Source organism: Fundulus heteroclitus, chromosome 6 (assembly GCF_011125445.2).
Source record: "Fundulus heteroclitus isolate FHET01 chromosome 6, MU-UCD_Fhet_4.1, whole genome shotgun sequence".
Taxonomy (NCBI): domain Eukaryota; kingdom Metazoa; phylum Chordata; class Actinopteri; order Cyprinodontiformes; family Fundulidae; genus Fundulus; species Fundulus heteroclitus.
The window spans coordinates 31340965-31368472 of record NC_046366.1 but is presented as its reverse complement, the minus strand read 5'-3'; the positions used below and the strand labels follow the sequence as shown (position 1 = coordinate 31368472).

At 39.2% G+C, this 27508-nt stretch overlaps 1 protein-coding gene across 1 annotated transcript in view; it reads left to right on the top strand.

Moving 5' to 3' along the window:
- lig1 (ligase I, DNA, ATP-dependent) overlaps positions 1 to 27508 on the top strand; it is a 95012-nt gene that overhangs the window by 53093 nt on the left and 14411 nt on the right. Inside the window, exons 19-24 of the mRNA XM_036138597.1 lie at positions 7751 to 7861; positions 9539 to 9610; positions 17211 to 17355; positions 17839 to 17921; positions 19323 to 19475; positions 26712 to 26765. Of these exons, the coding sequence (XP_035994490.1) occupies positions 7751 to 7861; positions 9539 to 9610; positions 17211 to 17355; positions 17839 to 17921; positions 19323 to 19475; positions 26712 to 26765 (618 nt within the window). The remainder of the gene's footprint in view (positions 1 to 7750; positions 7862 to 9538; positions 9611 to 17210; positions 17356 to 17838; positions 17922 to 19322; positions 19476 to 26711; positions 26766 to 27508) is intronic.

The following is a 27508-nucleotide window of genomic DNA, read 5'->3' as shown; positions in this document are numbered from 1 at the left end:
GCATTGAATTCTGTAATATAAAACTAAGGCCTTAATTAGCATTAAAATGTCTTAAATCAGTCTTTCTTAGGTCTTAAAATTTTTACCAGGTCATAAATAGGATTTTATTTTTGTAATCCTTACCAAACAGTAAAATAATTGACACAATTATATTTTTTTAAATTTACCGAACGGCTCAATGTAACCATCATTGGTTCCGTCCCGATAGGGGAACCAATAAAAACTGTTGCGGCCGGATCATAGCTGCGAAAAAGAGTTGGCACTGGTTATGTTGTGGTTTTTAAAACTGATTTATAGTTTATTTTAGTAGAGAACAAAACAAAGTTTGTGAATTCAGTTCAGTAGTTGTTAAAAATATATCTGTAATTTGTGTGTTTTTTTTTTTTTTTTAGCTTTCTTCCTATATGGAATGTTTTTCTAAATTTTAAACATGACTACTGGGCCAGAAAGTAATGGTTTATGTTAAAATAAACATTTGGGTGAAGTTGTCGCAACCAGGTTTTTCTTGTTTATCGTGAAGTTGGTCTTAACTTTTTATTTCAAGTGGCATTAAAAAGTCTTAAAAAGTCTTGAATTTAACTTGCCTTATACTATAGGAACCCTGTTTTTGTCGCTGGAAGTGTCTTGGCAGCTTTAGCTCAGTAAGAGCAACGTGTGGCGCTGCTTTAGTTTGCACACTATTACTGTGGCTGCTTTGTGTGTTTAGAAATTTGTCTTCTAAATAAACACCTAGTGAGAGTAGCTCAGATGCTGCACCCTTTTTCCTCGTCCTAATAGAGATGTAGGTGTGGGCACGGTGTCTTGCGCTCATAGTAATCACCAATATCAACAATCACCAGTTCCCAATAATGGGCCAAAGCGATGCTGCGAGAAAAGGTTGAGCCATTCACTTTAGTCTGTTCTCGCTTTCTCACCGTTAAAAGCAAACATGGGAACTTCTGTCCTTAGGAGTGTCCAGAGATTCGTCCTAAAAGTGCATTTTTTTAATTTGCTGTCAGAAATGTTGTTTTTCTCCTAATCAAACAGCTGTTTTGCTGCACCCAGATAGACAGAAAAGTCACGGGCGAAGACCTTATTTAAGTTGTTTGTGCACAAAAACGGAGCCGGCTGGTTAAAAAAAAAAAAAAAAAAAAGACGGTTTGGTCTCTAAATCAAACCAGAAAGGTCCAAATAACCCAGACCTTCAGTCTTTTTTAATAAGACGTAGCAGCTCTGCCGCTTGTTGCGTCTCCCAACCAAATCTTAGCCGTGGAGTTCATTTTTTACACCGTTGCTCCTTCTCCTACATACAAGGTTTGTTTGTATATTTCCCGACAGCACTAATGGGAGCTCTGGGAAGTCATTTGTGCTGCAAACTGTTCTTTTTACCGTCTGGCATTAAACACTTTCTGCTGGGTGGGCACTCCGCTGTACCAGGTGGTTTAAGCTGCTGATGATCAGATGAATCCCCGGCTCAAAGCTGTCTGAAACAGTTCGCTCTCTCTCTCTCCTCGTTTTCCTGCATCTCTCTGCTCTTTGTGACTCATCAGGAGCGAGAAATGGTCAGATGGAAAACGCACACCGACACCGTGAGAAGGTCTGCCCTGTTAGAATATCGTTACAAGCTCCTGACCTACTTAAGTTCAAATTAAATACAGTCATCGTTAAATCTCATTTTTTACCCTTGCAGGTTTTTTTCTGTTTTTTTCTTTTTTGTTTCGATCTGAGAGAACAGCAGCTGTGAAAAAAAGGTCTATAGTCATAAAATGTAACTGTAGATTCATGTTTTTTTTTTAAGCCAGAGGTTATGCAGGATCCTCTAATTGCCTGAAATAAAAAAAAAATAAGGTATTTTATTTAGTCTGTGTGTTGTTCCAGGATAAAGTGTGATGGTAGAAGACTGTATCCTCAGCCTGCAGTCCAGAAAACTGTTGCATTCATGACCCGAATGCTCTGATTACACCAGATACTCATCATTCCTCATAACATCCGCCCTCTAACAAATCCTTCAGAACGACTTTTATCCTTTTTTTTTCTCCCCCAATACAACGTGACTTATTTCTTCTCATGCTAACCTTGTTGCTCTCTCGGTCTCCTTGTCTCTTTCTTACATCTTTTCGTCTAATCTTTCGCTCCTTTTGTTCTGTTCTTCTTTTGGATTCTCTAAGTACTCCTGGGTTTTTTCCCCTCTTTGTACTCTTATCCATTCATGTGTCTTTTCTTCTTATCCTCTTTATCTTTTCTTCAGACTTTGATGCCACCTGTCTGTAATTTCCCCCTTTTGCCACCTTTAACTTCTTAAATATTCACCTTTACCCTTTTCGTTTGCCCGACATTTCTTCTGGCTGATGTAGCTCCTTATTTTTTAAAATTTTTTTCTTGTTCTGGTCCTTTTGTGTCTGTTTATTTAAAAGTATGTTTCTACCTCATGAGCTTTTTCCAGAAGGTGGTCTTCATGGACCGTTACTAAGTCCCGGTCTGCTTCCACAGCATCTACTGGGGTAAAAAAAATCACAATCTTGGGGGAATTTCACGTCAGAAACCCGCCCTGCTCGGGAAGTAGCACTTTTAATATTACCCTGAACCTTCTGCTTGAATATAATGATATTTATTTACATTATGCATCATTCCAGTCTAACGGTGCATTCACCTGGTTGTTGGAAAACACATTTGCAAAGATGAGATGCGGGAAAAACTCAAGTCGGACTGATGATCAGATAATTATTGGTGCAAAAAAATGTCCTGAGCATAAAAATTTAACACAAAAAAAAACAAACAAGACAAAAGTGGATTGAGTTAAAGGGGACATTTCAGGCAAAGTCTGCATTTTTAGCACTTAAATATATTTTGTTGTGTACCTCGACACTCGTGAGTGCAGAAAACTTGAATCTAGTCTTACCATGTGCTGCAGAGATTTTGTTATATTCTGTTTGGGTCAAGTCCTTCAATAGTTTTCTCTGTTTTCAATTGCATTTTAAAACAAATTTTTTTTTATAATTTCATCACAGTTTTTATTCTTCGGTGGTATTTTGTAATCCAAGCTAAAGGATGCTGAAGTCACTCATGATTAAGTGAAGATGTTCGGTTGTTCGGTACAGAAATGGCCGATGTGGGTGGAGTGGAGGGCTCTGCGACATGGAGGGGGGCGGGGCCTGAAGCGCCTCATAGATTTAAAGAGACGGCGCCAAAACGAGTTGATCTCAGACGCACCTCAGAACAAAGTAGAAAGACGGGCAACGATAACAAGAAACTCAGACAAAGCGATGCAGTTCCACTTTATGTAGACCCGAACTAAATGATTTAAATGTGAAAATAAAGGCATTAAAAAGCCTGATTTATTTATTTTCCCTTTAAGAGCACAAGTACATACCAAGCACCAACACGTCTGGCTAATGTTCACATGCACATTACCTGGGTACCGTTAAAATAGCCATAGTACAGTTTGACTGTTGATTCGTTATCCGCATTAATAACAAAGTTCATCATCCGACCCATTTGTCTGTTTGATAATGAAAAAAAAGAAATAGTTTCTTTCTTATATATTATCTCCATGTTAATCAGCTACACAGCAGTAACAAAATGCTAGCCTGAGTCGTTGTGTGGTTCTTTTTTTGTTTATGACTTTTGTATTATTAACTAATGTACCTTTCACAGGGAAAACATTTTTTTTTTTGCAAAGAGATCCAGAGTAATTAATTTCTGGGGGGAAAAGGTTCAGAGCGATATCTCTGAAGACTCCTTTACTGTCTGCCTTTTGCTTTCTCCTTTAGAACCATATTTTACATTAATTTGGCTCTTTTCTTCTAATGCTGTTGTAACTTAATATCTCTGTTGTTTTTAGGCAAGGCAAGGCAAATTTATTTATATAGCACAATTCAGTACAGAGACAATGCAAAGTGCTTTACATGATTCAAATATAGGAATAAAAGCAAGTAGGGATAGAATGTAGAAACAAAAAAGAACATTTAAAAACAGTAAAACAGTTTAACTTGAACATTCAAAGGCAATTTTAAACAAATGTGTTTTTAATCTCGATTTAAAAGAACTCAGGCTCTTTAGTATTACCTCTGCCTAAACAAAACATCTTTTGGGGGGATGAGATTTAAACCCTGAAGCATTGAGGCTTTATTTTGGATTGTGTGGAGAAGATGTATCATTTAAATAATGGGTTCATTTGGCCTTGAAATTATTTTCTTGTTTGTGCAGATTAGGGCTCTTAATTTATTGCGTTTCATTTTCTCCCGCTGGGAAAATAACCCGTCAGTTTTTCTGAAAGAAGCCCTCTCCTCAGAAAATTGATCACTGCTCATTAATGTGGCAGATCATCGGTTTAAGAAATTGCCTAAATTAAAACGGCATCTCTTCTTCTGGACGTTGCCTTGTCAGAGGAGGATGTCTGTGTTGGTGAAGACAAAAAAACAAAACAAAAAGAAAAAGAACAATGCTTGTGTGAAACTTCTCGCCGGCATTGCAGAGACGGTCTGATTAGATTCTCCTGCACCTTGCTGCATTATTTTGCATATTAATAAGAGGTAACCAATTTCCCTGTCGCTCCCATGGAGCCTTGAACGCTTTAAATTATGGATTAATATTAATATATAAATATTAATGCTGATCCATTAATTGGTAATTAATGCACAACGTTGCCTAATGACCTTATGGGCTTAACATGAGCGTTCTGTGAGACTGTTTCCAAACAACCAGTTAAAGCCTAATGCGTCTGATGAACCGTCTTGGGTGTCATCTGCTGATTAACTTCCAGTCTCCTGCAGGCCGGACATCTCTTAACAACCGAAGACTCTCCGGTGGACCCAGACTCATCCCGCCAGATTTGCTTTAACCGCTCAGCTCGGGCCTTAAAAAATTAGCGCTAATGGTCAGTTTGAGCTGCGCGTCAGTCGGACGGTTTATCCTGGGCTTAAACCTGAGCCGTGATTTCCTGCTCAGGGGAGCAAATGTCAGCTGCAAAGACGTCTTAGTTGATGCGGGCAGGATTATTAGCAAACGGCAACATGATTTAGGTGAAATCTCCGGCTTCAGTTGCAGCTTTTCTCTAATGATGCCGTGTTTTATAGTTATAGTGTAAGCACAGAATGGATTTTCATTTTCATCAGTGTCTGAGGATGGCTTCCTAGACTTCCCAGCACAGGTTTTAGAAAACAAGGCAAGGCAAGGCAAATTTATTTATATAGCACAATTCAGTACAAAGACTATGCAAAGTGCTTTACATGATTAAAATATAGCAAAATAAAACAGAATAAAAGCAAGTAGGAATAAAATATAGATAGAAAATAGAACAAAAAAGTGGTGATTCAGTTAACTAGGACAGTTGAAGGCAATTTTAAACAAATGTGTTTTTAATCTTGATTTAAAGGAACTAAGGTTTTCCACATCTTTACAGTTTTCTGGAAGTTTGTTCCAGATAATTGGAGCATAGGAACTAAATGATGCTTCTCCGTGTTTGGTTCTGGTTCTGGTTCTAGGCTGGAGCCAGAAGACCTGAGTGGTCTGGAGGGTTGATACACTGATAACAAGTCTGTGATGTATTTAGGTGCTAAGCCATTCAGGGATTTATAGACTAACAGAAATATTTTAAAGTCTATTCTCTGAGATACAGGGAGCCAGTGTAAGGACTTTAGAACTGGGGTGATGTTCTCTACTTTCTTAGTCTTAGTGAGGACGCGGGCAGCAGCGTTCTGGATCAGCTGCAGCTGTCTGGTCCACTTTTTAGGCAGACTTGTGAAAACACCGTTGCAGTAATCAATTCGACTAAAAATAAACGCATGGATTAGTTTTTCTAGATCCTGCTGAGACATCAGTCCTTTAATCCTGGAAATGTTCCTCAGGTGATAGAAAGCCGACCTTGTAACTGTCTTTAGATGCTTTTGGAGGTTCAGGAGGTTCAACAAGCTGCTCTTTGGATGGGACACGCATGCGCTGCGGTTTATTAATATCGTATGTATGTGTGCAACCTTTGATTATCCAGGTAGATCTCATTGAGATTTGAGAGGACTGGCCAAGAATGGCAGCAGCACACGGGTCCAATCCAAAACTACAGACATTAAAGATACAATTTGGGCAGAATTCAATTAAAAAATTAGGCAAAACATCTACAAACAGAAACCTTATTTATAAAGTGGGTTTAAAAATCCCTTAAATGCATTAACAGACCAAATCTGCTGCTTGTCGGGACTTTGATGCAATCAACTGGTTTCCTTATATAGGACATTTTTGACCAATCTGTATAATCTGACCCAATCTGTATAATATGATTGAACTTGACTTTGTAAAGTGCCTTGAGATGACATGTTTCATGATTCGGCGCTATATAAATAAAATTGAATTGAATTGAAATCCATCAAACCATCTGTCTTGAAAGGGGTGTGAAGGAAGCCATCTACGCTAAGAGAGAAAAAACAACCTTAAACAGAGGAGGAGGCCTTAGGTTCTAACTCTCAAAAAGTTATAATGCAGCTATAGGATTAATTCCAGCCAATCATCATCTCAGTTCTCACCCTCATTCGGGTGATCAAAACATCGTTCCTTTAAACCAAGCCAATAACAACCCTAACGACTCCTCGTTACAGAGGAGTGGACCAGTTTCGGTCCAATCTGCTGGCTTAATGTCTTTAACGACCACCCATTACTAAGGGGTGGACCTGTTTCGGTTGAATTTGCATGTTATCTAAGACATTACAAGGCTTTTGTTTGGCAGTAGTATAAAGCTTGGTACTCATCATTACTCCAGACTTTTTGAATTGAGAAAGCTTCCTGGAGAGGAAGCGAAACGTCTTCAACTACGGAAAACAAGTCCAGTTTCTTAGTTTTTTTTTTTTTTTTACTTTTTTTGGAATGACCATGACCTGGATGACTGAGAATCTTGATCAGCAAAATTAGTTTTCACACTTCAAAATCTGGCCAAGAGGCTGAAATGTGGACATATAAAAATATATTTTTCACAACAGGAGTTACCGGTCTCCTACATCTGCTCTGCTTCCCTTCAGGGTGAATCCCACCACCTTATCTCAACGTTTTCCTCCTTTTTATTTTGTGACGCTTTCTTCTCCTTTACTGACATAAAATCCAACAATGTGCTGCTTTTTTTTTTTCTCCCCCTGATAGATTTGCTCAAGGTTTGCCATTACAGGCCACTTAAGTTCCTCTTTCCCTTTCGTCTCATCAGCGTATTGGACGAACAGCTGAATCCGAGCGTATACTCTCATGTAGGTAATGGAGTGAGAGAGATCCGGCACGCGCAAAGCAGAGTTTCCTCTTGAGATGCGCTTTTTAAACACAGCGGTCCCTCTCCTGAACTGATGGGGAATGCCTACAGAGAAAACACCATCAGCAGAAATCACATTATGTTTATATTAGATGGGATTTCGGTGCTGTAACTCCCAACGTATCCGCAGTCGCAGCTTTTCCGCCTCACTGGCTAAAATGTCGGGACGGCGACGCGCCGAAGCTCAGATTTTAAGAGCTTCCAAAGCAATACGGTGGTTATTTTTAGCCGTATCAGAGCACAGTCTCGTTATAATACCGCCCTAGCGCAATAATTTCTGAGGTGGCATGAACAGAATTGAATTGCTTTGATTCGCATTCAGATTTTCTTGATTTGTTTAATTTTTCCTTGCAAGACGTTCAGTTTTCTGACAGCGGATGTCATGCATATGCTGACTAGTGTTTTTTTTTTTATTATAGCTTTGCTTTTCTTCCTTTTTTCTAATTTGCTGTTGCGTATGCATCAACTCATCGTTTTGTTTTCTTGCAGGTAAAGAAGGACTCCGTCTTGTCATGCGTTCTGGACACCGAGGCGGTGGCCTGGGATCGAGAGAAGAAACAGATCCAGCCCTTCCAGGTCCTCACCACTCGCAAGAGAAAGGTAAAAAAAAATAAAATAAAATGGAGAGGGACGTAATAAGACGATTAAAACGTGTTTTTTGACGTTTAAGAAGGATAGAGTAGGAGGTAATGAGAGAAGAAGGAAGGTGTGAAAAGGTTAGGAGGAGAAAACAAGGCGAAGACAAAGACCTGAAGGTTGAAGAGAGCGAGATAATAGAGTGAAATGATCCGACAGACAGGGTGGGTGGGGGGGAGGGAAAAACTGGTAGGAGACTGATAGGTCAGAGGCAGAAGAGTGAAATGGATCGAGAAGGCAGGTTGAGATTGGAAATGTCAGCAAGGTGTTTATTCAGTCCTGATCAGCGTAACGGCCTCTTTCCATTACACCAATCACATTAGGCGGGAACTGCTCCCTTCACCATGGCTTCTCCTGAGGAAAATGGCACCGCGCTAAATTTGGGAAGGAGAAAAAAAAAAAAAAAACAGCCAGATATGGGCATCTCCATGATGACAATGGCTGAAACGATTATGTAGATGGTTTTCTCTCTTTTTTTGCTTCGTACTTTTTTACCTTCGCGCCATCACAACCGTCGGTGTAATGATGGTTTGATGCACAAGCTGATTGGACGCTGCCGCCTCTGGCGCTTCACCACCACAAGCTTGTACCGAAATAAAACATTAGAGATGAGGAGACGAGACCCGCGATGCTCTAATTAAACCTCATTAATGAGTGGGGAGAGAAATTAATGAAAGAGAGGAGAAGGGGGAGTGAAATCGTGCAGATTCAAATGGAACATCTTTTAAAAAAGAACCTTTTTTTTTCTGCTTTGGTAAATAAATTTGTTTCTCAAGTGTTTTCAGATTTAAACATTCAAAAAAAAAACAATCTTAGTTGGTTTTGGCAACCTAAGTTTGAAAATCTAACTCCCAGAGAATAAACTTTGTATTTTTAATGTTGCACAAACTGCTTAAAGTCAAACTAATCAAGCCTCCAGATCTTAATCTAATTCCCTCTTTGTCTTCATGCATTCATTGAACCTTTTGAAGCAGGATTTTTTTTTTAATTGTAAATTGCACATTATTCCCCATCTTATAACTATCTAATCAAGTGGTGGATTAAAAAGCCAAAGGTTTAAAAGGAAAAATATCTTACATTTAATATGCTATGACCCAGAATGAGGTGTGCAGATTACGGCGTACTTGTTGATTGGCTAATTCACAAGTTTCAAATGAGCTGAATGCCACAATCAGAGATGGATGAACAAATATTAGAAGCTGGCGGTTCTTGGCAGCACTTCGTTGTGGTGCGAGGGGATTGGGGGGGGGGGGGGATTTTACAGCAGCACCGTGATGGAAACGGCTGTTATAATTTAGGGTCTGGTGTAGAAACCGCTGGAGGTGAGCGTGATTGGAGCAAACACGATGAGGTGCAAGAAAGGTGAGAGCGGCAGATGGAGAAGCAGGGGAGACGAGCAAAGTAAGTGGAGGAGTGGAAAATAAGACGGGCTCGCCGAGGAGGTGTGATGCTTTTAAGAGGCAGAGAGAGGAATGTTGGGTGGGTAACTTTTTAAGACGAACCGGGGACAAATCAAAGAGCTCTTTGTAAAAATAATAAAATAAAAAATCCTGAGATCGGAGCTGGAAATTTGTAGATGCCGCGTTTCCATTTGCATATTTTTGTCAAAGTACAAAAAAAAGGTGTTCTGTTTCTCTGCAGGATGTAGACGCGTCAGAGATCAAAGTCCAAGTGTGCGTGTACGCCTTTGACCTCCTCTATCTCAACGGAGAGGTAAGGCTAAGCGATACAAATATTACCCAGAGATCTCTCAATTGTTGCTGTTGTCTTTTTTTTTCTTTTTTTAAACTGCCATGCGTGTGAGCGCGTGTTGTTTGCAAGCATGCATGCCTGCGTGCTCGTAGCCCCCGCCGAGACGCCGGCGTCCTCCTTGAATACCAATGACGGCGCTTCTGGAGGCTGTAACTGGATAATGATTGTAACGCTCATTGTAATTCCAGCTGTGTCTTGATTGTGTGTCTGTCTGAGACTCTCAGCGTCTGAGAGGGAGTCTGTGGCTTTCGCAGACCATGTGTGTGTTGCAGATGGCGACTATGACTGAGCGAGTGCGCGTTTTGTGTCCTATTTATGCAGAATTGTTAAGTGAATTTCTTGAATCTGTTGAAGACAACGCTAATTAGTGAGTGCTCCCATCATCTACTACAATGTGAGTTCTCCCAAGTGGATGGGAGCCAAATTGCATCATTAAAGGAGCTCCAATAACTCTTAAATCCTTGCCATTTCAAGGCTATTCTCCTCCTAATTTGTGATTTATGTAAATGTTATCTTTTCATATTACTTTATGCCCAAACTTTGGCTCATTTTGTTGTTTTTGTCCTAATTGTTTTTACTTATTACCGACTGTTAATGTCGTTTAGCCTTCAAGATGACCATATATGGACAGTACGACTTGATTGATTCATTACTGTTTGATACGTCATATAAGAATATATTAGATATTGTAATGTATACATTATTATAAATGTTTGTTCAGGTCTGTCCTGGAAAGTATTCAAGTATTTTCAGGTTCTAGAGAAGTAATAGAAAAATAGTCTGGAAATGTTGGAGTGTTTTTGCAGATTTTATCAGCAGACACTCTGATCAGGTCCAGTTATTTGTTTGCTTTATTTTTTTTTATTTCTCTTTTTTGCCATATGTGATAAGGCAGAAATAAATGAAACATGTTTTGGAGGCCGTGTTGTTCTAATATACTGATTTTGTGGAACCAAGTTAACCCTGCAGTACAACAAAGAACGCTGTCCAGACGAAATATTGGCTGTACCATAGCACCGCACAATAAAATACATATATATATATATATATATATATATATATATATATATATATATATATAGATATATATATAGATATATAGATCGATCGATAGACGTGTGGTGCCATGAGGGGAAAAGGGTCAATAAAAAGTTTTCCTTCCTTTTGCATTTTACCAGAAGTGTCAAAAGTATTCACATCTATTACTCAAGTAGAAGTATAGATACTACGGTTTAAAAGTACTTCTGTAGAAGTACAATTATCAACTCAAACCTTTTACCCGAGTAAAAGTATAAAAAGTACTGGCTTCAAAGCTACTTATTAAAGTAAAAGTAATTTAAGTAAAGTTAAAATGCTCAGACCTCCTATCACCACGGAGGCCTATAATGCACTTAACCACTTAAGTACACTTAAAAAAGGAAAATGACTAATGATCCTACAAAATGCTGTTTTTCTTCTATGTTTTGTTTGTTTCTTAAGTTTTTGTTGGGGCATTAGGCAAACAGCTCCAACCACAATGAAAATCACTCTGTTCGGGTAGCTCTATTTAGCTGAATATTTATTTATTTATTTATTTTTGACAGCCTGCACAAAAACAAGCTCAAATAAAATAGAAGTAGTGAGACCATTTAGTATACATAGAGTAGAAAGTACAAAGTAGGTCAAAGAATAATTACATGAGTAAAGTATAACCAAAATTTCTACTTAAGTAAGGAAACAAAGTATTTGTACTTATGTACTTGACACCTGTGCATGTAGGTTAATATTACAATCATTAAATCCTCCCAACCAATCACAAACAGATCCAGGAACTCTTCGTCACTAAGCCCCGCCCCCTTCAAAGAGCTCAGAGAGCATGCAATCTTTTTTCTTTGTTAAAACTTAGTTTTGGTAAAAAGTTGGTTGAATAAAGGGTTGAGTTTGAATTCAGTGTTTTTTATCTTAAAATAGGTCATTAGGCAACAGTATAAAATGGTCAGGGCTGCACTTAAAATACACGTTTGAATTTTTTAATGATTATCAACATCAATCAATACGATTTCCATGTTTTTTTTTTCTCGTCCAGTTCTATTGCGTCATGTTGTAACGAAAGTGTGAAATCCATCATCCACCTATTCATTCAGACTTTTTTCCTTCCGTCCGTGCATCCGTCCACACATCTGTCCATCCATCAATCACCCGTCCTGCTAAGCATCTGTCCGTCACTCCACACATTCATTCATCCATCCATCCATCCTGCACTGATTCACGCAGCCGTCCGATTCTCCCACAGACGTTGAGACAGAGCTGTGTGCACAGTCAAATGAACTGAAAGCGCTCTGCTTGTTTTACGCCTCGCACAGCTCCTTCTCAACGAAAGTGGGAGCATCTGATTTATATTCTTTGCTTGTTAGGATGCATGGACGCGGGGATGTATGAGGTTGCATTGGAATAAAGCAGAATAGACTTTTATTCTGAATAATTTACAAGTGAGGGCAATAGTCGTTTCTCCACCTGATAAGTTACCAACAGGCTTTTAAGTACGAACAAGTTTAAATGCATGCACTATGAATAAACATGCACATTATTTTAATTAGTTATGCATACAACAAATGTTCCACTCCTGTTCCCTAATTCAGCTGGGGTTCATGTTTAGCCAGCGTTTTATAACATTAACAGGTCCTCGGATAGCTTGAAAACAAATTCAGAAAATGACTTTAATGGTTTCAGTAGAGTCGGATTCTTTGGCAGCAAGATAAAAACAGTTAGAAACAGGCTTCCTTTTATGCACAGCACTCTAACTTTTGACAGCCTGGGTACTTACACTGTCCTCTTAGCAATAGTAAAGTTTGCCTTGTCCTCCAAATCCAAATTTAGACGGGTGATCAGTGTGCAGTTCAAGGTCATGCAACCTTTGTCACATTTTTTTAACTACTTTGGAATTGGGTGCAAGCAAACAAAAGAGTATAATTAAAAATGAGGTCCTTTGTATCTCCTAGTGCTTCTGTTCCTGTATCCATGCAGATATTTTGCAAGGTCCACACACACACACACACACACACACACACACACACACACACACACACACACACACAAGGTCACAGTTGGAAAAATATCAATTTAACCTGTCAGAGAAAAAATAAATCCAAGACACGTTTCGGATGTACCTGTTTGGATCAGGACTTGTTCTACAACTTAAATTTACCCGTTGTACATTTCTTATAATAATAATAATTAATTTAATCCTTAATGGACTTTATATTCATGCAAATCCCAAAGTGCTACATGATAAAACAGGTAAGTGCTAAAAACAAAAACACATGTCTAGCATGAAAACAGAAAGATAAAAACAGACAAAAACAAGGAAAAAGGGGCAAGATTTCTAATAATGATCATAAGTTGCTTTTGGTGCAACAGAGGTTTTCAGTTTCCAAAGGGAATACGCCCTTGTTTAAGATGCAGCTAGCGGGCAGGAATCTTGCTGCTGTAGCATCAGATGGTAAATTTAAAGGTGAGGAGAAAAGTTTCTGCAGCCCAAAAAGAAAACTGCCAAAACATGCTGACTGTGTGAAAGCATAACCCTCAGCTAAGACCTGACCAGGCACCTGGAGCTGCGAGTTGAGGACACAAGGGACACAAATGCAACCCATCTGTCGCACATGGAAATATAACCTTTTTTTGGAGGGCCAGCCTCATTAGGGGGGGGGACTAAGGGTTCCCCTCTACATTTCTCAACTGAACATTCACTGATAACTACTCCCAAACCGTAAAGAACACTAAACATGATTTTATGGCTGGATGGAGGAAGCTTTGATATAACGTGACTAAGGTCTAAATTAGCCAGTCTTGCTTTCCTTCAAGTTTGTGCTTTGATGCATGCAACCGTGTCATTATGTTTTATTTTAATAGCATAAACTGCACAGAAAATCTGCACATCATCATATATGTAAATAGTGATTTGATGTACACAGTGTGTGTTTTTATGTCGTACTGAAGCACATTTTTAAACAGGCTTGCAGGGTGATAAAATGGGCAAATATGATTTGACCATTTATTTCTAAGCTTAGGCATCTAAATCTAAAACACATTCTTCTACTTTTAAAGTATTAACAGATCGCCTGTTCACTATAGTCACTATAGTTCACTATGCCTGAATTTCAAATTAAAGGTGCGTCTTAAAAATGCCAATATGGATCGATTGTTTAACTTTACATCAACGTCACTGGATGGTTAATCATTTCATTGATATATTGATGCGGATAGATGTATAATCGAGTTGCAGATTTTGGGTTGCGCGGTGCATTGTGGGTAAGTTCCTTTTTATTTCTGTTTTTTATTTGGCTACAAAACAACATTCAAAGATCACTGAAACCAATGAAGAGAACTATGATTATCTTCGAGACACTTACTGACAAATGACAATTCATTTATATAGCGCCAATTCATTAAAAATGTCAACTGTCACTTTCTAAAGTCAAATTCAATCAAATCATCCAGACAGATTTGTCAGAAAGTTTCCTCTCTAAGGAAACCCAGCAGGTTGCATCAAGTCTCTCCAAGCAGCATTCACTCCTCCTTAAAGAGCGTAGAGCCACAGTGGACAGTCGTCTGCATTGTTGATGGCTTTGTAGCAATCCCTCATACTGAGCATGCATGAAGCGACAGTGGAGAGGAAAACTCCCCTTTAACAGGGAGGAAAACCTCCAGCAGAACCAGAACCAGGCTCAGTGTGAACGCTCATCTGCCTCGACCCACTGGGGCTTAGAGAAGACAGAGCAGAGACACAGAAAGCACAGAAGCTCACACTGATCCAGGAATAATTTCTATATTAGATGTTAATAGTGGATGATCTGCCTCCCCTGGATGATGTCACAGCTAACAGACCAGGTGTACCTACTATGAAGAGAAGATGACAGAGAACAAAAAGTTAAAGCTAAAATGACAACAAGCAATGCAAATTAACACAGTCTGCAGAGACGCTGTCTGTGTCTTAAGCTGAGAAACTAATGTAAAGCTTAGTTTAGTTCTTAAAGCATCGATTTGGCTGGAGGTGTGAGCCGCACTAGGACTGAGAAAGATAAGATGGGGATTAAGAGATGGGGAGGGCACAAAAAGCCACACTGCCACACTGTAACATAAGGAAGGTATTTCTTCAGTGGGGGGTAAAGACAATGGAACCAGGTTCTAGTTTCTAGGTCCATCACCAGCCATGATGCTTCTCTGCGACCCAAAGCACCTCTGAAGTACCGTACAGGTTGACGGTCTGGTAGAGCGCACCTTACAGTGATAATAAAGAGGAATATAGTGTTGTGGTTTTGAACCAAGAATTCCTTGCAATGGGGAAATTCTGGCGTGACCGTGGCAAACACACGGACACTTAAATACAATTATTAGCAAAATAATTAGCATTAAAGCAACATGATGTATTGCTGTAAATCTTATTTTATTTCTGTAATTCGCTAAAAGCCAATTACCCTGAATAAAGTGTTGTTTTGGCCACATTAACGTGAGTAAAGTGATGTGACAGCGTATGGTGCAGCTAATTTATAAACGCAGCGTTCATTTACTAATTTTTTTTTTTAACTTGTCTCTGTTATTACTAGACTAATTAGAATTATTTAGTGACATTGGGCAAAATAATTTTTTTCTATGGTCTGTTGGCTATTGCCTACAGGGCAGCCGCCCTGAGCCTGACAGCTTCCTCGGTTTCAAGATTAAATAGTCGACATAAAGATGATTAGACACAAAAAAACAAAAAAAAATGCAATTTTAGTCCTTCAGGATCTTTCTTTTCCGTTGGGAAATTGTGAAGAATGAACGTTGGTTTACATTCGCATTTCTTCTTCCTGTCTCTGGGTGAACTGGTGCAATTGTCTTTTTTCACCGTTCAAGCCTATCAAGTCCATATTAAAGCAACTGAACATGGCACAAAGTGTACGGCACGTATATTAAGGCTTAAGACCATAAAACCAACGCCTGTGAACCTTACATCCGCTACCTGCGCTCATCACAAATTACAGTGACAGCAGAGTCTGTTTGGCAGCCATAAAGACTCCCTCAAAAGCAACTTGTTATTGGCTTATTGTTATCCCCCTACTTTTTACACGTCTTTACCCAACACTTGTATGTGGGAACCCTACACAAAAAGAGTTAAACCCAAACGTGCTTAGTTTTAGCCAGCATTTATAACATTAACAGGCCCTCAGATAGCTTGAAAACAATTTCAGAAAATGACTTTAAACGGTTTCAGTAGAGTCTGATTCCTTGGCAGCTAAATAAAAACAAATGGAAAGAGGCTTGCTTTTATGCACAGCGCTGTAACTTTTGACAGCCTGGGTGCTTCCACTTGTAGTCTTGCCTCTTAGCAATAGTAAAGTTTGCCTTGTCCTCCAAATCAAATTTAGACAGGTGATCGGTGTGCAGTTCAAGGTCATGCAACCTTTGTCACATTTTTTAACTACTTAGGAATTGGGTGCAAGCAAACAAAGGAGTATAATTAAAAACAAGGTCCTTTGTATCTCCTAGTGCTTCTGTTTTGGTATCATGCAGATATTTTTGATGGTCCACACACACACACACACACACACACAAGGTCACAGTTGGAAAAATATCAAACACAAAGTGTACGGCACGTACTATATTAAGGCTTAAGGCCTTAAAACCAACTACGTCCGCTCATGCGCTCACCTCATTGCAAAAACGGAACTAAAAATAAGTCCAACTTTCTTAAAATGAGTGTATCTGTCCTTGATTTGAGCAGATAAATAAGATGATCTGCCAATGGAATAAGATTTCTGCACTTAAAATAGGAACAACTCATCTCCGTCATCTTATTTCAAGTGCAGTGTGTCTGATTATCTTATTTTAGGGGTCAACTGTAGGAAAAAAACACAAATTTTAAGAACATTTTGCTTCTTTTTAGATCCGTTTTTGCAGTGCACAAATTACAGTGACAGCAGGGTCTGTTTGCTTAAAAGCAACGTGTAATTCGCTTATTGCTGTACCCCTACTTTTTGCACATCTTTACCCAACTCTACACAAAAAGAGTTAAACCCAAACATATTTAGTTTTACTTCAGAGCTATCTGGGCCAGAGAGCAGCACAGCATCAAGAAGGCAGATGTGCTGGTGTCAATTGTAATAAAAATCTACGTCTGTTTACTTTCCGTCTCCTGCCTGCTGTCGGCACGCTCTCTACCCGAGCCAACTTCTGACAGATTTGTCATATTTAAGAGCATTTATCACCATTTAGTTAATTTTTCATAAACCCAAAATGGCAAATGGATTCAAAAACAGAGTATATGGCAAAAAAAAAAAAAAAAAAGATAAATAAATTCCCAAGACTGTGTGTTGTACATGTTTTATATGCTTACACGGCGGCGTGGGAGTTTGTATGTGTGCCCAAAGCTGGCTCTTCCAAGACTGTTTTCGGGAGAAAGTGCTTGTTTATACGTGTGTGGGCAGATAGTTGATGATATTTCATCCTTGTCATTGCGAGCCTTCGAGCCATCGGGAGGAAGCGGTTGTAATGATGCGGTTTTGCCGTTTTTTCTAATGATGTTTGTGTTCCTGTCTCCGCTCAGTCTCTGGTGCGGCAGCCGCTGTGCCGGCGTCGGGAGCTGCTGAGGGAGAGCTTCACAGAGGTGGAGGGGGAGTTCGTGTTCGCCCGCGCCATCGACTCGCACGACACCGAAACCATCGCAGAGTTCCTAGAGCAGTCCGTCCGAGGTCTGTGCCACAGACTTTCTTCTTCTTTCTCATTTTTCCTTTCCCCCCACGTCTCCTTGTGTCATCTTCCGGCCCGTCTGCGTTAAAGTTGTACTTCTTTCCCAGTTTGCTGTCCTTCTACATCCTGAATAACAATGCATGTGTGTGTGGGTGCTTTGAGTAAAAGTTTCGTCTTATTTGTGTCTTTCTCGTGGAAGCAGTGTGTGTCTGTGTGTGTCAGAACTTGTGAGTCGCTGAATAGATTTATTTTGTGCATTCGTGTGTCTGACTCTGAGGATAAAGGACGCGTTTCTCCCGTGCATATGAGTTTATGTCGCCCGTCCTTGTCCGCGGCCTCTTTGTTTCCCAAAACCCGTTCGTTTCCCCCGTCGGGACTCGCCGACAACAAAAGGCATTCCGTCTATCCGACAGATAATCTCTTCATTTCCTCTCCGCTCGTTCCAGAGGCGTGTTTTGGTGCATTAATGTGTTCGCCTGTTGCAGACTCCTGCGAGGGCCTGATGGTGAAGACTCTGGAGAAGGACGCCACGTACGAGATTGCCAAGCGCTCTCACAATTGGCTGAAGGTAGGCGTATCCGTGACGGTCCCAGTTACCGGGAATTAATCTGTTGTCATTATACGGCCAGAGCGAGCTAGGCTGCCTTATGAAGTAATCGCGTTGCTGGGAAATCCTGGCATTCATACGGATGCTGCCACAGAAACAGGTCAGGCAAACCTTAAACATGGCGGCAGCACTCATTAAGGTTTGACTCTAAATCAGTGGTGCACAAGTCCAGTCCTCCATACTCGCTGTCCTGCAAACCTCCAGATGCATCCTTTCTTCAATGCACCTGAGTCAAATGGCCGAATTGCCTCATTAGCATTCAGTCTTTCATTTCTGCAGAGGCCTGCGCTCCAGACATTCATTTGATTTGGATGCGTCAGGGAAGGGATGCATGTAAATGCAGCAGGATAGTGACGACCTAGAACTGGAGCTGGGCAGCCCTCATCTAAAACAAGATGTTTAGGCCAATAATTAATCATTTAGGCCCCTATTTATCGATATATATGATTTTGGAAACATTTTATTTCATCTCAAGAAGAAAATAGGAGTCGGGTCCTATGTGTTTGTTTATATACATTTTTTTCAGTGTTGCACTTAATTAATACAGATTTTTAATTAAAAAAAACGATGTTTACAGTTTATTCTTCACATGTGACATTATAAATGTTTCTGTATTTCAATGATGTGTATAAATAAAACCAGCTGGACTCTTTTAAAGCCTCATAAATACAACAATGTTTCACTGTCCACTGCAAAAACAGAACAAAAACGAGTAATTTTTTTCTTGAAATGAGTGTATTTGTACTTTATTTGAGCAGGTAAATAAGATAATATGCCAATGGAATAAGATTTTTGCACTTAAAATAGGAACAACTCATCGCCATCAACTTATTTCAAGTGCATTATATCTAATTATCTTATTTTAGGGGTAAAATTACTCTTTCCATTGGCAGATAATCTTATTTAGCTGCTCAAATCTGGGACAAATGCACTGATTTCAAGAAAATTTTACTTATTTTTAGTTCTGTTTTTTGTGATCGATGGGTTGAAATGAGTTCATGCAAAGCATTCGTACAGTTTTCAAAGACAGACAATTTTTTTTTAGCAGATCAACAGTTTGGACAAATACTAACCAGGATAAATGCTCTAATTTAAAATTAATTGCAGGTTTATTTAATAGTTTTCACAAGGGCAGCCCAAAAAGCACACCCAGGAGGCGGACTGTCAATCTGTAAACAATAATTTTGTTGCTTTTCTGAGACTCTATAATTTTAAAATACATGGTGACGGTTGAAACTTTTTCTACATGCAAAATTTTAGAAAATACATTTAATCCTTAACGGGGGACCTTTTAGGGTTTTGGCTCATTTTAAAGCCCGTTTTTGTGTGATATAGTAAAACTTTTAACTCCTTCCTTCCCAGTTAAAGAAGGATTACCTGGATGGGGTGGGCGACACGATGGACCTCTGCGTGATTGGCGCCTACCTGGGAAAGGGAAAGAGAACAGGCACGTACGGCGGCTTCCTGCTGGCCTGCTACGATGAAGAGAACGAGGAGTTTCAGTCGGTCTGCAAGGTAAGAATGCGCTGATTATGTTTCATAACAGGGGGGGGGCCGCAACGCCGTTAACTTTATGCTTTATAGCCTTTTATCTGATGAGTTTTACTGCCGCTTTTTACCTCCTCCAGCATAAACTGCATAAGCATTTTTAGGTTTACATGTAAGTTCTCATGAATCATATAACAGAAAGGCTGAAGATACTTTTCCACTGAGGCATAAATGTGTGGATTAAAATTTCTTACGAAAAATGTCAAAACAAAACAAAAAAAACTATCAATTTGTTCAGTTGGTGGTGCTGGTCAGAGCAAAGGAGCCTCGTTTCACACAGAAATAAAATGTTTCTGACGTTGGGGATGTTTTCTAGCTTCCACATGCAATGTGTGGGAGGTGGGATAATTGGATTAAAATTTGTGTTTGTAGTTCAAGCAGCCTTTGGATCGAACTTACCTTAAGACAAATAATTGTTAATATTTTCGTGCAGATGTGCGATATATGATTCAGATTGATGCTTTAAGGTCGTCTCCGCGTGGAGGATTTCTGTACACTGCAAAAAGGGAACCAAAACCAAGTAAGTTTGTTGAAATTAGTATATTTTTCCTCGATTTGAGCAGCTAAATAAGACTATTTGCCAATGGGATTATTATTTTTACCCCTAAAATAAGATACTTATATATCCTGCACTTGAAATAGCATGATGGAGATGAATTGTTCTTATTTTAAGTGCAAATATCTTATTCCATTGGCAAATAATCTTGTTTACTTGCTCAAATCAAGGAAAAATACAAAAATTTCAAGAAAATATTACTTAGTTGAGTTCCCTTTTTGCAGTGTAGGGTGTGTTTATTTTCAGGGTACTTTTTTCCAGGAGTGTTCTTTTCAAGAGTCGGTTTTCCTCTCAAGTCTTGGTTGGAAGAATATCTTTGTGCCTTGAGAGTAAGTGCCTCTCAAAATAAGCGATAATCTTGTTGTGAAGCGTGCACGGCCACTTTAGTGTTTGACACATAAAGAGCTTAAACAAGTTTTGTGGTTTGTTCTCTACTCTTGTCCTCTAAAATCCCCTCCGACTCCATTTTTTTTTCTTCTTTTTTTGGGGGGATCTTTTATGTCTTTATCCCTTAAAAGGAGATTTGGTGAGCTGTAAGCGCACACACACACAAGGCCATTACAGCTGCATTTACACCACAGGATTCCTGCTTTTTTGGCTGAACACTGAATAAATAACGTCAAAATACTAAAACCACCCCATTTCAGTGCTTGTAATTAACCAATCTTACAGGAAAGTTTCTAAATAAGAAACCTGATCATGTAAAATTTCACATATTTTAAGGCTTTCTAAAATAATTATTGGTTTCTAACACCAGTCGAGCCGAGCTGATTATTTAGTCATAACCTGATAACCTGAGTTCTGTCACTTTACTCTTTTTATCTGTATTTTCTACATCCCTCCATGTGAATTTCTTTGCCCTATAAAGGCCCAGCTTTCAGTTTAGGCATACTTAATCTTTTTCTCCTTGAGACGTGATTAACTTACCAGTAATACTTCATCACTTCTCCCTTCACAGCCATGTGTTAAAACACTCTGTCCCCACATATGAAATCCAAAACCTCCTATTTTTAAATCAGGAAACAGTCTCATCACTTCATTGGGTACATTCAGGGCACAGCTTGAAATCCCTTAGTATCCCTTTTAATTAGCAAATCTTTTTTGAAAAATAAGGTGCTTGTAAGACGACTGATCGTGCATTTGAAGATTTGGTTGCATATTAAATTCCTCTGATTTGTTTTACCTGCTGGTGTTAAAGGCTGAGCACAAAGAGCAGCAGCTTGTGGTTTGTTATGAAAAACCTTGAAACAAATAGCAAATATTTTCTTGTAACTTCAGTCTTTAATAGTCATACATAATTTAAATGTATTAGTATTAGATTATTGTGCTGCAGAGCATGAGTTTCTGATCTGCATGACAAACTTTTCCCTAATAGTTTAAAAAATGACACAAAAGCAAACTAGTTCTGAAAAGATCAGGATTTTTGTTTGTCATCTTTAATGATGGGTGTATTTTCATGGTGAGTTAAAAATGTCAAATATAAAAAAAATTTGCTGTCTGAGACACTTTTAGCATGTTTTTCATTCATATTCTGAAAAAGTAGTCTGATGTCACTTTGTGTGACAAAAGCTGCACACCTGGCTCCCAATTACATCAGGAAGACCCGCATAATAAGTTTGTCAATGCATTCATAAACAAAATAAAAATGCATCTAAAGCAGAAATTGCTATTTTTAGTTGTGATATATACAGAAAACATGTCACATGTCGATGCGGCCCTGGGCAAGGCACTTTAACCCCAAGTTGCCGACCAATCTCCGTGTCGGTGCATGAATGTGAGTGGGTGAATGAGGCTCTAGTGTAAACAGCTTTGCGTGGGTCTGTGTAAGTTCAGACCGTTTGCCTCACAATCAAGTTTTCAAACACAGGAAATAAACGTTGCTCCCTTCCTAACTCGCCTCAGGGTCTGACATCTTCTGCACCCTGCGCTCCACGAAGCTCTTCTCCACCTGCCATGTTTTACAGATCTTATGAACCTGAACCAAAACTACTACTTCTACTACAGTTGTTACTGGTAGACATTTCATTTGAGAGTGTTGCTGCTGCCGCCATCTGGGTGGGAGGAGAACTGCCGCGCTCATCATGAAGAAGAGTTCACAGCCAGGACTACGGGTTGGTTTCTGCCAACAACTTTTGGTTTGCGCGGGTCACTGGATATTTTTTAGTTGGCAGTCTCACAAAGCCCCCCCCCCCCCCCCCCCCCCCCCGACAAATTTATTTATATAGCACATTTCAGTACAGAAACAATGGAAAGTGCTTTACATGATTAAAATTCAGCAAAAAAAAAAACAATAAAAGCAAGCAGGAATAAAATGTAGAAACAAAATAGAACATGGAAAAAATAGAAACTAAAAGCAAACATTAAAACAGTTGGACTGCAAAGTTGAACTAATGATGTTTCAGTAAAACAGTTTAACTAGAACAGTCTAAGGCAATCCTAAACAAATGTGTTTTTAATCTTGATTTAAAGGAACTCAGGCTTTCCGCACTTTTACAGTTTTCTGGAAGTTTGTTCCAGATAAGCGGAGCATAGGAACTGAATGCTGCTTCTCCTTGTTTGGTTCTGGTTCTGGTTCTAGGCTGGAACCAGAAGACCTGAGTGGTCTGGATGGTTGATACACTGATAACAAGTCTGGGATGTATTTAGGTGCTAAGCCATTCAGGGATTTATAAACTAACAGAAGTATTTTAAAGTCTATTCTCTGAGATACAGGGAGCCAGTGTAAGGACTTTAGAACTGGGGTGATGTTCTCTACTTTCTTAGTCTTAGTGAGGACGCAGGCAGCAGCGTTCCAAAGTCTTCCCTGCAGCAGCAGGTTACTACAGAATGAGAAAAATTAACCACGTCCACCTCTTCCCCATTTATTTTACAGGTAAGCATGCTCGTGATGAGCTTAATCAGCCTTATTGGCCGACGTCTGAGTCCTGTAACAAAGCAGGCTACAGTACCTGCGGCCCACAAACATGTTTGTGTTTTTGAGCTACAATAGAAATAGCGCTATGAACAAACAGAGGGATTTTGTTACATATATTTTTGATTTTCAAAATCGCGTTTGGGTGACGGCGTGGACGATCGTAGTTGTACGAGATTTATGAGAACGTAATAAATAGGCCACCACGTCGCACACATTACAGGAATTTCAACAGCGTACCCACGAATAACAACTAATCAACAAATGAATAGGGACATTGTAAAGTGAGCAAACTTACTTTCGCCAGCCCACCTTTCCATCCTCCGTAAACAAAACCCAGGTGTTATTGAAAGTAATCATTCATACACTGACTTGGTTGAATATCCGCCTTCATATCCACCATGTTAGTGTAACACCACACAGCCGACTGAGAAGCTACAGAGCTATTCAGGTTGTTGGCGTTCCCGTCTACGGACTCAGCAAAGTACGAAAATAATTTACACATTGTAACATTAGGCCATTTCATCATATTATCCTCCCAGTTCAATATTGTAGCAGGATGAGGAATTTATAAACCACTTTTTATGAGAACCAAATAAGAAACACCCATCTTGGAGCCATCGCCATCCAATATAAATAAACGCTGGCCTTACTCATCCGAAAATGACTTGGAGATTTAACTTAATTGCGGAAGTAAACCGGAAATGCCCGTAAACTTGTCTATATTTAAATAGATATTGGGTTAATATGAGTATAAACAAGTTAAATCTACAATTTCTGTGATAAAAACATAATTAGTTCACATTTTAGGATTTGATTCCTTTGGGACCCAATCTAAAAATGCTTCTTTGCAACGATGTATGCTACAGTTCATCCCAATATTCTGCCTTCTTTTTTTTTTAAATCTTTGAATCAACGTTTCTAAATCTGTTACATGGCTTAATTAGTACAAATAAACTCTTCCCCTGAAAACGATCAGAGACCAGGAGTGAAATTGAACCGCTGCATAGTACACACATCTACCTACATAAAAACTGTAATCTTAGCAAATCATTTTATAATTATTTTTTTTTCCCCCATATTGACAGAGGAGGACCTAAGGCAGAGTATTGACTGTAGTTCAGTATTTTTTATCTGTAATTATGTTTGTAAAACGAAAGAGAAACGGCTGTATGCCATCTGAATATCTCACGGAGACAGTTGTATTGATTAAAATCAAGGAGGAACGTGTTCCCTAGGACACAAAAAACTGGACGGCAGAAACACACAGCCGAAAAACTTTGTAAATATGTCATTTATCTTCTCTGCGTTGCCTCGTAGCGGCGCAGCAGTTGTTCTGGGTTTATGCCGTGTGACTGCAGCATCCAGCGCTCCTGTGTGTGCAGCATTTCATCATCCTCTTACTCCCTCAACGCTGGGCGTGAAGCGAAGGCAGAACAAAAGAAATGAGAGTCAGGATGATACGTTGGTTTTTCTTTCCCCCTGCAGATCATATTTATTCACACGTCCTAGAGAAATGTCCTTGATGCCAAAAGACTCAGAACCAGCGCTCTTGCTTCTGAAATTGAAAATTATATCTGCTCACGACTGGATATTCGGACATACAGTTTAGATCCAGTTATATTTGGTGTTGTAAAGACACCCCAGTGAAACTTTGTCATTTTAATTGTTCCCTTTAGACTGATTTTCACATCTCTATGAAGAACCAAACTAATTTTTTTTGCTATGTTGAATGCTTGGTCGTCACCCACGTTGTTCAGTCATAGTGTTCTGAGTAGGAATACAGAGATGGTGAAGAAAAAAACCTCAGCATTATTTCTGCTTGAAGCTGAAAGTATTACTACACTGCAAAAACATATCTAAAAATAAGTAAAATGTTCTTAAAATTAGTGTTTTTGACCTAGATTTGAGTAGTTAAATAAGATGATCTGCCAATGGAATGAGTATTTTGACCTCTAAAATAAGATAATTAGACATCCTCCACTTGAAGTAAGATGATGGAGATGAGTTGATCCTATTTTAAGTGCAAAAATCTTATTCCATTGGCAGATCATCTTATTTACCTGCTAAAATCAAGGACAGATACACTCATTTTAAGAAAATTTTACTTATTTTTAGTTCTGTTTTTGCAGTGTAGCATCTGAACCTACTTTCTGATTGTTTCCCCAAAGATTATCTCACACTGCAAAAAAGGGAACTCAAAGTAAGTAAAATCTTCCTGAAAATTTGTGTATTTGTCCTTGATTTGAGTAGCTAAATAAGACTATTTGCCAATCGAATGAGATTTTTGCACTTAAAATAAGAACAATTCATCTCCATTATGTTATTTAAAGGGCACTTTATCTAATTATCTTATTTTATGGGTAAAAATACTCATCCCATTGGCAAAGTCTTATTTAGCTGCTCAAATCATAGAAAAACACACCCATTTCAAGAATATTTTACTTACTTTTAGTTCCCTTTTTGCAGTGCACTACTTGGGGCCCAGTCAGAGTATTGAAATTTTAATTCTCCGTTGGTTCTGTTGATCCTCAAGTATGTATGAAAACAAAATGAGGCGTCCCCTGTTCTGATGCACTGACACTGGATTCCACACCCTTGCTCCTCATACAGACGTACTATTCAGAGTGGGAGTGTATGGCACTCATGTAATGTTTACTTTCAATTAAGATTTCTAACTTAAAAACGTTTAAGTTAGAAATCGTCGGCTCCAAATCAGTTTGCCCCTTTTGTAAATTTGCCGTTTCCAAGCATTGCCTAGTATTAAGCATTTTCATTAATTGTCTTAAAACCTCCTGTTCAAATTCATATATTTCACATGTGGTATTCTGTGGTCTTTATACAGGTGGATTATAGAGCGTCACTTTAAATCAAACATCCCCCAGGAGGCTACAAATTGATTCATGGACAGTAATAAACATGTGGTACAACAACAGTTTCAGTATGAAATTGGAATTGCACAGGCATGAAATGGGCATCTCTCTTTCACATCTCGGCACCACCAAGAACATCACATTAAAAAAACACAAGTTTTCAAAGTCAAAAAAGGCTCAACTCTTTTGAAATCCTAAAATCAATATTTTATGGAAAATATATTTCTCTATCCTCAAACTGGAGCCTTTATTTATATATATACCTGCACATTATATTTTTTAACACCTGTAGGCCTTGGTAATGTTATCTCACAGCCAAACACCACTATTGATTCAATTGAGGTGAGCTGGAGGAGTTTGATCATCAGTCCACCAAACAAACAAGTCATCATAATTGGCTTTGTAGAGGAGGTGTTGGGTTCTCACTCCTAACAAACGATACCACAGCTGGTTTGCTAGGAGAAACGCTAAATAATGCACAGAGGTCCCACGGCTGAATTAAACACCTCTAAAGCGTGAATGCTGCGTCGCTGTCGTAACGTCAAACTTCTCACGGTCACTTGCAGAATACCTCTGCCGGCGACTAAATGCTAACATTTCGTTATATGCCCCCCCCCCTTTTCCCTTTCCCTCTGCGTGTGTCATCCTGTTAGGTGTTTTCTGGTGTCTCGGCGAGTTCAAATCCTCAGAGAGGCGACATGACACTTTAGGCGAATCAGGCAGACAAGATGCTCGAGTTGCGGGGGGATTTGCTCGCCTTTCTGTGTTCTGCCTCCTGCTGCCAAATGTCTGCTGTCGCCCCACTGGGGAATGTGTGTATATCTGAGTGCGTGTCTCTCTTATCTCTTCTCATCTCTTCGCAGATCGGAACAGGCTTTAAGGATGAAGATCTGGAGCAGCATTACACCTTTTTAAAGGTAAAGCTGAGTGTCGGGGAGAGCAGCTCGGTTCAAAACCCAAGTTTCAGGGCTGTTTTCCTTTTTGTTGTGCTGATGTTGTGCTCGGCGGGGATTAAATTTGAGGTTGGGCAAGTGTGGCTTGGGTCGGTTTTGGTTCCAAATTCAAGTAACTCTTTCGTTATTTCAGTACAATCCAGCCTAATAATGAGATTAACATTCAGTCCAATTCAATCAAAATTATAATGGAGTGCAGTTAATTGGTAAAACTTTATCCGTCTAAGGAAGCTGTGGTCAACCAGTTCAGCGCCAAGAGCCAGAATAAAATCCAGCACCATTGCAAACGAGCTGCACAACACAATTTCCACACATTATCAAGGACATGAATACCTTTTAACATAAACCAAAACAGTTTAACATTTTTATTATCTTATTCCTTACGTAATACTTGAAAACCACAGAATATCCTCAGGAACAGATGGGGCCCCTGCTCCTCCCAGTGGGTCTGTTAAGGTTACCACAATATATATAGATGGCTGAACTGCAGCCGTATCTAAAGTGTCCTCCCTGGATAAAGATGTCAAACGCAAAAGAAAGCTAATGTTTTTTCAAAATAAGTCTTTTAAAAAATAAAATACCCCACAAGCTTTAGTCAAAATGAGAACCTTGAGAGATGGGTCGAGTCGCACAGGACGGCAAGAAGAGACGTTTGGGTCGCTGGTTGTTGTTGTTTTGCAGCAAATCTTTATCCCATGCATGTGGCG